The 15527-nt window shown below is 45.9% G+C and overlaps 1 protein-coding gene across 1 annotated transcript in view; it reads right to left on the bottom strand.

The window, feature by feature from the left end:
- SNRNP40 (small nuclear ribonucleoprotein U5 subunit 40) overlaps positions 1–15527 on the bottom strand; it is an 88288-nt gene that overhangs the window by 13264 nt on the left and 59497 nt on the right. The window contains exon 4 of the mRNA XM_077295559.1: positions 2402–2567. Coding sequence (XP_077151674.1) covers positions 2402–2567 — 166 coding nt within the window. The remainder of the gene's footprint in view (positions 1–2401; positions 2568–15527) is intronic.

Genomic DNA, 15527 nt, shown 5'->3' on the forward strand with positions numbered 1-15527 from the left:
ACGTAGTATATAACACAGCCACGTAGTATATAGCACAGCCATGTAGTAAAAGCAGCCACGTAGTATATAACACAGCCCACGCAGTATATAACACAGCCCACGCAGTATATAACACAGCCCACGCAGTATATAACACAGCCCACGCAGTATATAACACAGCCCACGTAGTATATAGCAGCCACACAGTATATAACACAGCCCAAGTAGTATATAACACAGCCCACGTAGTATAAAGCAGTGTGTGCACCAGATCCCTGTTAAAAAAAAAAAAAAAAAAAGAATTAAAATAAAAAATAGTTATATACTCACCCTCCGGCGTCCACCGAAGCTGTCCTGATGCACGCAATGCGGCCGCCAGCTTCAGTTCTCAGTGATGCATTGCAAAATTACCCAGATGACTTAGCGGTCTCGTGAGACTGTCAAGTCATCTGGGTAATTTCGCAATGCATCACTGGGAACGGAAGCTGCTGGCCGCATCGCGAACAGCGGGACAGCTTCGGTGGACAGCGGAAGGTGAGAATATTTTTTTTACATCTTATTTTTAACATTAGATCGTTTTACTATTGATGCTGCATAGGCAGCATCAATAGTAAAAAGTTGGTCACACAGGGTTAATAGCAGCGTTAAACTGCGTTACACCGTGTTATGCAGCGGTGTAACGCAGTCCGTTTAACGGACTGCTAAACCACTATGGGGGCACTGACTGCAGGGGAGTAGGGAAGGGCGAATTCGCGGCTGGACTCTGCTCGTCGCTGATTGGTCGCGGCCGGCACCAATCAGCGACGCGGGATTTCCGTTACAGACAGACAGACGGAAGTGACCCTTAGACAATTATATATATAGATCATTACAAACAGAGTGATCTATTTCAAGTGTTATTTCTGTTAATGTTGATGATTATGGCATACAGCCAATGGAAACCCAAAAGTTATTATCTCAGTAAATTAGAATACTTTATAATACCAGCTTGAAAAATTATTGTAAAATCCGAAATGTTGGCCTACTGAAATGTATATTCAGGAAATGCACTCAATACTTGGTCGGGGCTCCTTTTGCATCAATTACTGTATCATTTCGGTGTGGCATGGAGGCGATCAGCCTGTGGCACTGCTGAGGTGTTATGGAAGCCCAGGTTGCTTTGATAGCACACTTCAGCTCATCTGCATTGTTGGGTCTGGTGTCTCATCTTCCTCTTGACAATACCCCATAGATTTTCTATGGGGTTAAGGTCAGGCGAGTTTGCTGGCCAATCATAGTGATACTGTTTTTTTCTACACCAGATATTGGTACTTTTGGCAGTGTGGACTGCTGGAGAATTAAATTTCCATCTCCAAAAAGCTTGTCGGCAGAGGAAAGCATGAAGTGCTCTAAAATTTCTGGGTAGACGGCTGCACTGACTTTGGTCTTGATAAAACACAATGGACCTTCACCAGCAGAGGACATGGCTCCCGAAATCATCACGGATTGTGGAAACTTCACACTACACCTCAAGCACCTTGGATTGTGTGCCTCTCCAGTCTTCCTACAGACTCTGGGACCTTGATTTCCAAATGAATGCAAAATTTCATTTAATCTGAAAACAACACCTTGGACCACTGAGCAACAGTCCAGTTCTTTTTCTCCTTGGCCCAAGCAAGATGGTCCTGGCGTTATCTATTGGTCATGAGTGGCTTGACACAAGGAATGCGACACTTGTAGTGCATGTCCTGCATACGTCTGTGTGTGCTGGCTCTTGAAGCAATGACTCCAGCAGCAGTCCACTCATTGTGAATCTCCCCCAAATTTTTGAATGGCCTTTTCTTAACCTTTTCAAGTCTGCACTTATGCCGGTTGCTTGTGCACCTTTTTCTACCACACTTTTTCCCTCCACTCAACTTTCAATTAATATGCTTGGATACAGCACTCTGAACAGCCAGCTTCTTTAGCAATGACCTTTTGTGGCTTACCCTCCTTGTGGAGTGTGTCAATGACTGCCTTCTGGACATCTGTAGAGTCAGCAGTCTTCCCCATGATTGTGGAGCCTACTGAAACAAACTAAGGGACTTTTTAAATGCTTAGGAAGCCTTTGCAGGTGATTTTTGTTAATTATTCTAATATACTGAGATAATGACTTCCATAATCATCAACATTAGCAGAAATAAACACTTGAAATAGATCATTCTGTTTGTAATGACTCTATATAATATATGAGTTTCACTTTTTGTATAGAAGAACTGAAAAAAAATCACTTTTTGATGATATTCTAATTCTGTGAGAAGCACCTGTATTGTCGTTCATATAAAAGATGGACAGGCCAAGTCCAACAGAGCAGGACAGCAAATATTGAGTCCCTGCCCACCCGTGACACCATAGTCTCATTAGGTGAGCCTCTCCAGAAACAATGAAAGATCAGTTTACCCACCTTCACAGTACCATCATCACTACCAGTACAGATTAGTTGAGGACCCCGTCTGGCAGGGTAACAGGAATTCACAAATGACGTGTGTCCCTTGAGTCGCTTCACTCTCTCTCCTGTTTCACAGTCCCAAATTGAAACAGTTTTATCAGTTGAAGCAGAAAATAGTAAGCTGCAAAATAAAAAAAAAATACATTCAGTTATTACAAACTGGCATTAACATAAACACAGCAACAGAAAGATTAAGAAAGTTAAAAGGAAGCTAGTGACGAAGAGAATAGGGCTGCATTTACACTGGACAATTATCAGCAACAAGCATTGCTAGGACCGTTCATTTACCAATAACCGGCCAGTGGAAACAGGCTGCTAAACACTTGACAAACTAACAAAGCATTCGCTTGTTGGGTGAAATAAATTTCAAGTTTGCTTAAAATGCATCTTTCATCACAGTGCATGTACATCATCCTGTGTAAATAGGACATGTGCTTCCAAGAACAACGACAGTCTATGAGAGAACAGAATATTACTGATTGTTTTGTGAGCCTGTGCATTGCCTGTTGAAAAAGGCTCAGTTTTTCTGTGTTGCTGATTTTTAGCTATATAACAGCTACAATCAGCCAGTGTGCAGACCGTGTACCGGGGTGGTCTCTCCCAGCATACAGCGGGCCAAAGACAAAGAACACGACAATGCAATTTGTCAAGGAACTAGTTTTTACTAACAACAAAAACTGGGTTACCCCGGAAACAGCAAGAAAAAAACACCGTTAACTATCACACACACACACCTAGTCCAGATCAGCTAGGACCACTGCGCTACACAACTGATAGAGCATACTGGGCCTATCAGGTATACTATAATTTGCCTGACCTGTGGTTCTGCCTAATGCGTTTAAGGGGAGTTACCCAGAGCAAGGGTGTAATTCGATGAGTGTAAGAGGCGGCCCCTGCAGCGGTGCAGCGCAGAGATTCACAAACTTCATTCTCTAAAATTATAATTCTGTTATTCTATCTACACACAAGCTTATCCACTGAGGGGAGTATCTAAGGTTCACACAGCCCTCTTAGCAAACAACGTATCTAACTGAAAATTTAGGTTTGGCACCAAACTATCTAAAGTCTGCGCGCACGCTCCCACCTGGATTCCTGTGGTGGGGCCTGAGCTCAGGACTTACCGGCCGTTAACTGAACACAGAAATGGCTGTCTAATTATCCAAATGGTCGTTTAGCTGGGAGACCGTGGAGTGGATCCTGGGCTGTCACCTGGAGGGTAGTTTTTACCTGACAGGCTAGCAGAAGGCTATTTACGTCACAGCAGAAGCATTGGGTGGAATCTAACTCTGTATTCAACCGTAGTTGTCTCCCCAACGTGATTTTTCTCTCCTGTGTTCCTGTCACTTCTGTCTCTTACTAACTGCACTCCAAGATGGCCGCCAGCAACTCTCAGTCATCCTTCAGATTTCCAACTGTACCTCAGGATGGCTCAAACTGGTTATCTCCCTGTGTGCCAACTGACATACAGGTGACAGTCTTATAAATCTGCAAACCGCTGCCATCTAGTGGCTAAAACACCAATAACATCTTTTGTGTTTACACAGGTAATTACTCACCTGCTCCTGGTGCGGTGCAGTCCCTGCTTTCCCGGCGCCGCAACTTCTTCCTGTACTGAGCGGTCACATGGTACCGCTTAGGGGGGTTGGCCTATACTCGGGTCGGCTTATACGGTATACCGTATTTTTCCGACTATAAGACGCACTTTTTTTCCTCCAAATTTGGGAGGAAAGTGTGGGTGCGTCTTATAGTACGGATATAGCATGTGGGGAGGGGGGCAGCAGCGAGTGGGATCGCAATGATATCCCACTTCAGGATGTGCCCGCTGCCGGAATCAGCTGCTGGGGAAACCACATGGCCCCGCTGATTAAGTGCAGTGAATATTCATTAGCGGCTCCCCGCCCACCGATCAGCTGAGCGGTGAGCAGCAAATGAATACTGCACTTAAGCAGTGACACACAGTTTCCCCAGCACTGATTCTGGGGAGAATCTGTGTGTCCGGGGGAGGAGGCAGCAGCAGCAGGGGCCAGGAGATCGCTGCATACCTGCCTGTGCTGGACGCTGAGCTGTCTGTGTTGCACAAGGAGGACCTGTGTGATGTCAGAAGTGGGCGGGCTGGAGCATCACATGGCAGCTCAGAGCCCTCCCTCTTCTGACATCATCATAGGTCCTTCAGACTCCCACCTAGAATCTGCAGCTTCCTCTTATGTCCTGCGCGTGCGCTGTGGAAAGGCAACAAGAGAGAGGGCTCTGTGTGTGCAGCCATGGGATGCTCCAGCTTTTACCTCACCACAGGCTGGCTCCCACAATTAAGAGGTTAGTCTTTACAAAACACAATAAAGCACTCTGAACTATAACTCCCAGCATGTCATAGGATCTGCAGGACATGCTGGGAGTTATAGTTCTCCCATGGGATTTTAAAGCAGCACTCCAGTGTTATTTTGCAGTGCTGGAGTGGTGCTTTCACTATAAGCCCTGTGCCCCCATTCTTATACTCACCCTCCAGTGTCTTCATATAGTACTTTACAGACACCACACTGGTCCCGCAGCTTCCAACATAATAACGTACTATTATATATAATAACACCACATATAATAGTATGTTATTTAGGTTATTAAATATTTTACCACATTTTTTTTTGCTTCAAATATTTTTTTCCCTATTTTCCACCTCTAAAACCTGGGTGCGCCTTATAGTCCGGTGCGTCCTATAGTCCGAAAAATACGGTATCTACTAAAACAGCTGAAGGCTACATGCACACGTTGCAGATTTGTCTGTGAAATTTTCTGTGCAGATTCTGTATTTCTTGGCAGAAAACGCAGGTCAAAATCTGCGCTTTTTTTGCGGGTTTTGTGCGTTTTTTTTGCGGATTCTGTGCGGATTTCATACATTTTTTACTCCTGTGAATTTCTATTATGGAATGGGTGCAGAAAGGCTGCAGATCCGCAAAAAGAAATGACATGATCCTTTTTTGAATCTGCTGCGTTTTCCGTGAGGAATTTTCCCCACCATTAGCACAGCATTTTTTACCCATTGATTTACATTGTACTGTAAATCACTTGCGGATCTGAGCGAGGGAAAAACGCTGCGGATCCGCAGGAAATCTGCAACATGTGCACATACCCGAAGAAAGGGTGTGGAGTGGGAATCTTCAACCACCCCCTCACAAGTGTATGGATTTTTGCCAGGATTTACACTAGTGGTCTATCTTGGATAAGGAAAGGCTATTAACCCCTAACCCCCCGAAGCTTTTTTTCGGTTTTGCGTTTTCATTTTTCACTCCCCTCCTTCTCAGAGCCATAACTTTTTTATTTTTCTGTCAATATGGCAGTGTTAGGGCTTATTTTTTGGGGAACGAGTAGTACTTTTGTACGATACCATCGGTCCATGCCGTGTACGAGAAATAAAGTTCCAAGTGCGGTGAAATTGCAAAATAAAGTGCAATCCCACACTTGGTTTTTTTGCTAGGTTCGCCAAATGCTAAAACTGACCTGCCATTATGATTCTCCAGGTCATTACGAGTTCATAGACACCAAACATGTCTGAGTTCGTAGACACCAAACATGTCTAGCTTCTTTTTTAATCTAAGTGGTAAAAAAAAAAAAAAAAGTATGTTAAAAAAAAGCGCACTTTTTTGATACCCGCAGCGTCTCCATTTTTCGTGATCTCAGGTTGTATGAGGGCTTATTTTGTGCGTGCCGAGCTGTCGTTTTTAATTATACCATTTCGGTGCAGATACAATCTTTTGATCGCCTGTTATTGCATTTGAATACAATGTTGCGGCGACCAAAAAAACGTAACTATGGCGTTTTTAATTTTTTTTCTCCCTACGCCGTTTAGCCATCAGGTTAATTCTTTTTTTTTTTTATTGATAGATCGGGCGATTCTGAAAGCAGCGATACCAAATATGTGTAGGTTTGATTTTTTTTTATTATTGCTTTATTTTGAATGGGGCAAAAGGGGGGTGATTTGAACTTTTATATTTTTAAAAACTTTTTTTTTTTCTTTTTTTTTACTTTTGCCATGCTTCAATAGCCTAGAAGCTGGCATAGCCTGATCGGCTCTGCTACATAGGGGAGATGCTCAGATCGCTCCCATGTAGCTGAATTACATCATTGCTATGAGCGCCGACCACAGGGTGGCGCTCACAGCAATCTGACATCAAAAACCATAGAGGTAGACAGGAGACCACTGGTTGTTATGCCAATGCACCTCTGACCCCCGATCACGCGACGGGGTCAGCGGTGCACGCATTTACAGCCGGATGCGCTTGTTAAATGCCGCTGCCAGTTTGACAGCGGCATTTAAATAGTTAATAGGCGCGGGTGGATCGCGATTCCACCAGCGCCTATTGCGGGCACATGTCAGCTGCTCAAAACAGCTGACATGTCCTGGCTTTGATGTGGGCTCACCGCCGGAGCCTGTATCAAAGCGGGGGTTCTGCCATCGGACGTACTATTCCGTGAGCTGGCAGAGAGGGGTTAATGTTAAATTTCTCAGTTATTCTTTGCAAATCGTCTCTTCAGAGAGGAGGCGGACTAGAACTCTAGTGCCACCTACTGGAAGTAGCAATCCTAACAGTCAATGTCGACCCTTTAAAGGGAACCTGTCATCCCCAAAATCGATGATAAGCTAAGCCCACTGGCATCAGGGGCGTATCTACAGCTTTCTGTTATGCTGTAGATAAGCCCCCGATGTTACCTGAAAGATGAGAAAATAGAATTATTCTTACCGTTAATTCGGTTTCTAGGAGCCTTCCACGACAGCCACCAGGAGGTTGTCTCCATACCCTAATGGGGGACAGGAAGCACGAGAGGTTAAAAGCCCCTCCCACCTCCCATTAACCAGTGACTTACAACTGAACCCATAGCACCGGTTACCTTTTAGGTTCTCAGAAAAATGTATCCAAGAACATCGGGAGGGAATTAATGCTGTCGTGGAAGGCTCCTAGAAACCGAATTAACGGTAAGAATAATTCTATTTTCTCTAGTAGCCTTCCATGACAGCCACTAGGAGGAATGCCAACCAATTCTGTATTTTAGGGGGGGACTACAGCCTGAAGAACCTTTCGGCCAAAGGCAAGATCCCGGTTGGACCAGAAGTCCAATCTGTAATGCTTAGTAAAAGTGTGCAAGGAAGACCATGTTGCTGCCCTGCAAATCTGCTCTGTTGAAGCACCAGCCCTTTCAGCCCAAGAGACAGACGTAGATCTGGTGGAATGAGCTTTTAGGCCCGCAGGAATAGCAATATTCTGAGTTAGATATGCTTCAGTAATGGCTTTCTTTATCCAGTTGGCGATCGTACTCTTCGCTACCTTCTTGCCCTTGTTTTTGCCAGAAAGATGAACGAAGAGATTTTTGTCAATCCTGAACGATTTAGTATGTTCCAAATAGTACAACACTATACGTCGTACATCCAAAGTATGAAATCTGTGTTCCTCCGGATTTGAAGGATTGTGACAGAACGATGGGAGGACTATATCCTGTGATCGATGAAATTCTGACACTACCTTCGGGAGAAAGCATGGATCAGGCCGGAACACGATGGAGTCATCTCTTATGGTAAGATAAGGTTCTCTAACTGAAAGGGCTTGTATTTCTCCCACTCGTCTTGCAGTAGAAATTGCAACCAAGAAGGCCGCTTTGCAGGACAGAAGTTGCGAGGAACAAGATGACAATGGCTCAAACGGAGGAGCCATAAGGCCCTTTAGAACTATGTTTAAGTCCCATGATGGTACAAAAATTTGTTTTCTTGGACAATGCCTTGATGCTGCAACCATAAACCTCTTTATCCACCGATGATTTGCAAGGTCTTGATCGAAGACAGAGCTCAAGGCTGACACTTGGACTTTCAAGGTACTTGGCTTCAGCCCTAACTCCAAACCTTTTTGTAAAAAATCTAATATCTGGGAGATATTAGGATGGAAAGGGTCAGGATTATGAGGGTGACACCACGATGAGAATTCCATATATGGCGTTGGTGATAGGTTTTCTAGATTTCTGTAGGGTAGAAATTACCGACTGCGAAAGGCCCTTAGCCCTTAGTACCTGGGCTTCAATAGCCAAGCTGCCAGATTGAACCTTTGTGGTTCCGGATGATAAAAGGGGCCCTGGCGGAGAAGATCTTCTGCTTGAAGAAAAACTGGACCATCCACCTTCAGTTCCTTTATGAGGTGGTACCAGCTTCTTTTCGGCCATGTCGGCGCTACTAAGATAGTTTGGACTTGATCGTCCCGGATCTTCTGGAGGGTCTTCGCCAGTAACGGTATTGGAGGGAATGCGTACGCTAGATGAAACCTCCATGTGTGAGCGAAGGCGTCTACTCCTTGAGACCTGTCTTTGGGGTTCAGGGAGAAGTAGTTCTCGACCTGTGCATTGTGACTTGATGCTAGAAGGTCTATATCGGGAAGTCCCCATCTGTCTGTCAACATTCTGAAACTGTCCACCTTCAGGCTCCACTCTCCTGGATGTAAGTCGTGACGACTTAGGAGATCTGCATGAATGTTCACTGACCCTCTGAGGTGTATCGCCGATAGTGAGAGGAGATGTTTCTCTGCCCAGCAAAATATTCTGTTTGATATTGCTCTCAGCTGGTTGAACTTTGGACTTCCCTGGTGTTTTAGATGCGCAACAGTCGTCATATTGTCCGAATAAATTCTGACATGTTGACCTATAATGAGACTGCTGGCCGCCAGGAGGGCCTTCTCCACTGCCATCAATTCTCTGGAGTTGGAAGAACTGGAACTTTCTCTTTGGTTCCAGTGACCCTGGAATGGGATCTGCGACACCACTGCTCCCCAACCTTTCTGACTGGCATCCGTTGTCACCGTGATTAGAGGATCCTGTACCCAGTCTACTCCTTTTAGCAGGTTTGATTGTGTCGCCCACCAGGTTAACGAGACCTTTACCTTCCCAGGAGTGTACACTCTCCTGTTCAGGGAATTTGGATTCCCGTTCCAGTTCCCTAAGATGTGTGCCTGCAGTACTCTTGAGTGGCTCTGAGCCCACTGGACTGATTGTATACAGGCCGTCATCGACCCCAGGAGAGACATTGCGGTCCATAGAGTCGGAGAACGTTGTTTTTTGAAGTCTGAGACTTTGGAAATCAGGTTTATTCGGTGTTCCTCTGGTAGGAAAGATTTCTGATTCTCCGAATCCAAGAGGACCCCGAGGAATTTCCTCACCTTTGATGGCGACAGCTGAGACTTTTTTAGATTTGGTATCCAACCCAAATTTTGTAAAATGTTTAGAGTTTTGGAAATTCTCTGATTGAGAATTTCGGCGGAAGGACCAATTATTAGAAGGTCGTCCAAGTATGGCACTATAGCGATGTCTTGGCTCCTGATATGGGCTACTGCTTCCGCCATAACTCTGGAAAACACCCTTGGGGCTGAGGAGATCCCGAAGGGGAGAACATTGTATTGGAAATGTAAGATTTTTTGATTGAATTGGACCGCAAATCTTAAATATTTTCTGTGATGAGGATGCATTGGAATATGGAAATAGGCATCTTTGAGGTCTGTTGTTGCCATATATGATTGAGGAGCTATTAGAGGGATGGCTGTTTTTACGGACTCCATCTTGAACTTGCGGTAGGTTATAACTTTGTTGAGAGCTTTCAGATTTATTATAATCCGAGATTGCCCGGAAGGCTTTTTTATTATGAAGATACGGGAATAGTGCCCTTTCCCTTGCTCGTTCACCGGGACCGGGGAGATAGCTCTCGAGTCTAGCAAGTCCTGAATTCCAGCCATCATCAGTTTCTGAGTCTCCCGAGATGACGGGGAGGTGACTCTTACGATCCTGGGGGGAGGTGCATCGAACTCTATCAGAAGCCCCTGTTGTATAACACTGACCACCCAGGGGCTGTTGGAGATATTCTGCCAACTGTGAACAAAGTTCGAAAGCCTCCCCCCCACCGGATCGGAGTCATTGCTTTTCTTGTTGAGCTTGCTGGGGAATAAGGATGTTTTTAGGCTTCCCCTTAGCATAACTCCACCTCCCGGTTTTCCCTTTTCCTCTACCCTGGGAGGGCTGGGACTGGGAGGCTCGAAAAAAACGCTTCCTGGGAGGCCTCTGTTCAGGAAGAGTTTTCTTTCTGTCTGTGGCTTTCTCTAAGATGTCATCTAATGAGGGCCCAAACACATAGTCACCCTTAAAGGGAATGGAACACAGTTTTATTTTGGAAGTGACATCTCCGCTCCACATTTTTTAACCAGAGAGCTCTTCTGGCTGAGTTTGTCTGGACCAAGGACCTGGCCGCTACCCGGATAGTTTCTAGTGAGGTGTCCGCGAGGAAACCGGTCGCTCTGTGCAAAATAGGCAGGGAGTCCAGAACCTCTTCTCTCGGGGTACCCTGAGAGATGTGATTTTCTAGCTCTTCTATCCAGCGGAAGAGGGAGCGGGCCACACAGGTGGATGCGATGTTGAATTTGAGGGCTGAGGTAGACGTCTCCCAGGATTTTTTGAGAAGACTCTCAATCTTTCTATCTAAGGGGTCCTTCAACTGGGAGGAATCCTCGAACGGCAAAGCCGTTTTTTTAGCCACTCTAGCCACCTGAACATCAATTTTTGGAATGTTCCATTTTATTGCGTCCTCATCAAGAGGAAACCGATGTTTGAAGTCTGGAGGAGTTGTTAGACGTTTCTCCGGCAATTCCCATTCACTATTGATCATGTCTATTATGCTTTTATGGACGGGAAACCCAGGATGTTTTTCAGTAGGTATACCAAAAAGTTCGTCCTGTATAGACTGAGGAACTGATTCCTCTTTTAGCCCCATTGTGTTCCTCACTGCAGATACCAATTCCTCAATGTATACAGAGGAAAAAAGATATTTTCTAATTTCCGCAGATTTGTGGGGTAACACATCCTCCCATTTGACAGAAGAGGACGTATAAGATCCCTCAGACTCTGACTCAGAATACTCCTGGATTTTCCTCTTTTTGGGGAGTGATGGACCAGGTGAGGATGGTGGTGGTGGTGGCGGTGGAGGTGGGGCGAGCGTGGCCAGAGAGGTCTGAACCTCCTGCCTAACCAGGGAGCGGATCTCCTCAATTAATGAAGGGTGTTCCGCCCGGACAATTTTATCTGTACACGGCTGGCACAGCTTTTTCTCCCAATCTAGCGGCATTTTTACATTACAAGTAGCACACTTGCGCTTGGAAATGTTTTTAGGGCCAGACTTCACTGCCTGCAAAGAGAGAGGGAGCAGTATAAGAAGGTGTATAAGGTACTACCTTTGAATGGGATCCATCTCTGCCACACTTACTAGGGCTTGAGGAGCGCTGGGCTCTGCAGCTGCAGGGCAAGACGAATCCATGCTTACAGCAGCTTACCTGAGACGTCTTTGCAGCTTATATAGAAAATAAGCCTGCACCAGCGCGAGGCATTTCGCCGCCCCTCCCCCTCCGTAGTCCCAGGCAGGCGTGCGAGGATGCAGCGTGCCTCGCACGCCGTTCGGTAATCCACAGATCTGGTCTGTATCGCTCCTGTGCAGGAGCGCCGACCCGGAAGTGGAGGATCACCTGACTTCCGGGTCGCCGAACAGCGTGCATCAGGAGGGGGAGACGCCGGAGAGCTCAGGGAGGCCTCCGGGGGGCACACACCGGCCAGCTTTGTCCCCGCAAGAGGACGCAGGAGGACCGGGAACGCGGTCCCAGAATCCGGAGGAGACGGGAGGCACAGCGCAGGAGGAAGCCCCGAGGGACCCGACCATTAGTGCCCGGCATCATAATAACCAGGTACACTGCTCAGAGCCGCCGCTGCAGCGCACCAGAAACCTCTCCATGCCCCATGGGGGACAGGAAAGACACTGGTTAATGGGAGGTGGGAGGGGCTTTTAACCTCTCGTGCTTCCTGTCCCCCATTAGGGTATGGAGACAACCTCCTGGTGGCTGTCGTGGAAGGCTACTAGAGAAAAAGAGGTTAGATTACTCTCACCCAGGGGCGGTCTCGCTGTGGCCTGGTCCGATGGGCGCCGCGGTCCGTGGCCTCCTATCTTCTTACGATGACGTCCTCTTCTTGTCTTCATGCAGCAGCTCCGGCGCAGGCGTACTTTGTCTGCCCTGTTGAGGGCAGAGCAAAGTACTGCAATGCGCAGGCACTGGGAAACGTCAGAGGCCCGGCGCCTGCGCACTGCAGTACATTGCTCTGCCCTCAACAGGGCAGACAAAGTACACCTGCGCCGGAGCTGCAGCGTGAAGAAAAGAAGAGGACGTCATCGTGAGAAGATGGGTGGCCCCGGACCACGACGCCCACCGCAGCGGGAACGCCCCTGGGTGAGTATAATCTAACCTCTTTTTCTCATCTTTCAGGTTACATTGGGGGGCTTATCTCTTATCTACAGCATTACAGAATGCTGTAGATAAGCCCCTGATGCTGATGGGCTTAGCTCATCATCGATTTTGGGGGTGACAGGTTCCCTTTAACGAGCCTTGTCACATGACTTAGGATAAAGCCAAACCAGAATCTCAATTTGCAGAGACTGTTTCGGGATACTGGCCCTCGTCAGTGCAAAGTGGAGATCTGGTTTGGCTGATTGAGAAGCGTCTGACCGGGATCCAAGAAGTATTGTTTCTCCTTGCGTAGAGTGACATGTTAAGCATGTCGAGGTGAAGAGATATAAAGAATTTATACAGGACTTAAAGTTAAACATGTAAAATTTGCAACTGCCGTTTTTTCTAGGAATTCAACTCTACGCCCAGGATGGCAATTTCTGTGGAATTCAGAAGTACAGCACCACATCCCTGCCAATATATACACAGGCATGGTGTAACTCATATAATGTATTATACTCAATGTATCAGGTTGCTTTGATTTAAGAACATTAACAAATCAAAATTCAGTTAGTGAAGTTTTATCAACATAGTGTAGTGTGATTCATACATTTACAAATACACAGTAGTAGTGAAATAGTTGTAAGTGGTGTGATACATTTTAGCGCTACTTGCTAGGCATATTAGCTGCACTCACACTACAGTTTTCCGCTACAGCCCTCCTCCCACAGCACATTATTTTAAGGTGTGCTTGTAAAGCTAATGCCAGAACGGAACCCCACATTTTCCATGGGGTTGTCATAGGCACTCCAATTGTAGCACTAGGCTGGTGCTAGATCAAGAAATGCTGCATATAGAACTGCCCAGCTAATGATGCCAGATCGATGCACTAAGTAACTGTCATAATTTGTGCCTCGCTTAGGTATTAAACAACTGGATGAAACGCATATGCCTTAGGGTATGTGCACACTTTCAGTATTGGGCAATGCTTTGGAAGCAGCACATGTTTGCTGCGTCCAAAGCGCTGCCAACTATTCACCGCATCCTATACATTGTACTGGTGATATTTATTGCATCTCCACAAGATAAATAGACATGCTAATATCTGGAAAGATGCGCCTCATGTCCGTCTCCGCAGGTAAGCCGAGGGGCGTCTGTGAACGCATAGTGGTCATGAGATTTCTTGAAATCATCCACTATGCTGTAACATCTGAACACTGTGTCTCACATAAGGCGTGATCAAAGAATACACTGACCTCGACCATGGTACTATTATAAAAACAATTTTTTATTAGAATAAATCCTCATAAAAACAACATATAACTACTACAACAAGAAAGGGTACTAGAACCACAAAAAGAGGGACAACTCTGCCATAGGTTAGCCCAAAACAACAGACTGGCTTGCACAAATGTGTATTTATCAGCTGCCACAACTGTATAGCTTTTATAAATCCGTATGATGTAATAACATTTAGGGGTAAATATATCTGTCTACCTGTATTTACTTACCAATAGCTAGGTAGCTTAACGCTAATCCTCCTAATGTCATGACAAATATTCCCCCACATACAAAAAGCATACATATATGTGTGTCATAAGGCATACCTTATTGCCAGCCACATGGGGATAGACCTCCGGGTCCCTCTGCCCCGACGCGCGTTTCACACCGCTTCTTCAGGAGCCTCCTGAAGAAGCGGTGTGAAACGCGCGTCGGGGCAGAGGGACGCCGAGGTCTATCCCCATGTGGCTGGCAATAAGGTATGCCTTATGACACATATATATGTATGCTTTTTGTATGTGGGGGAATATTTGTCATGACATTAGGAGATTAGCGTTAAGCTACCTAGCTATTGGAAAGTAAATACAGGTAGACAGATATATTTACCCCTAAATGTTATTACATCATACGGATTTATAAAAGCTATACAGTTGTGGCAGCCGATAAATACACATTTGTAAAAGCCAGTCTGTTGTTTTGGGCTAACCTATGGCAGAGTTGTCCCTCTTTTTGTGGTTCCAGTACCCTTTCTTGTTGTAGTAGTTATATGTTGTTTTTATGAGGATTTATTCTAATAAAAAAATGTTTTTATAATCGTACCATGGTCGAGGTCAGTGTATTCTTTGATCGCGCCTTATGTGAGACATTTAACTGTTAATGGTACAGTGTCCCCCAGAGGGAGTCATGTTGAGAAATAGCATTGAGCAAATCATTGTGTATATATAACATCTGAACACTGCGGATTGGATGCTGCATACTTGCAGTGTTTACTGATTGTGTGCACATACCCCAAGGGTGCGTGTCCACGGTCCGGATTGTCGGCGCTTTGGAGCAAGCGGAAACCCCGCTCCGCCCAAAGCAACACCCCCTTCTGTACGCGCGGTGATTCTGGATGTATTCATTGTACACATCCGGAATCTCCGCACCCCATACATAGGGCCCTCTTAATTACCTTGCGGTGACGGAGCGGCACCGCAAGGTTAACAGACATGCTGCGTTCTAAAAAGACGCACCTCATGTCCGTAAACGCAGGCCAGCCGGGTGCATGTTTGCATGCATAGTGGAGACGGGATTTCATAAAATCCTCTCCACTATGCGGTAACATATGGACGCTGCGGGTTGAACGCTGCGGTTGTACGCAGCATCCAATCCGCAGCTAATCTGGATGCAATCCGGCCCGTGGACACATACAGGAAATGAAATCTTTTTCTCTTAGGGTCAGATCACACTTCAAGAAATGGACATTTTTGCATAAATTCTGAAAGAGAGGATGGAGCAGAAAAAGCCAAAAGGAAGAACTATTTATT

This window comes from Ranitomeya variabilis, chromosome 3 (assembly GCF_051348905.1).
Source record: "Ranitomeya variabilis isolate aRanVar5 chromosome 3, aRanVar5.hap1, whole genome shotgun sequence".
NCBI classification, from domain to species: Eukaryota; Metazoa; Chordata; class Amphibia; order Anura; family Dendrobatidae; genus Ranitomeya; species Ranitomeya variabilis.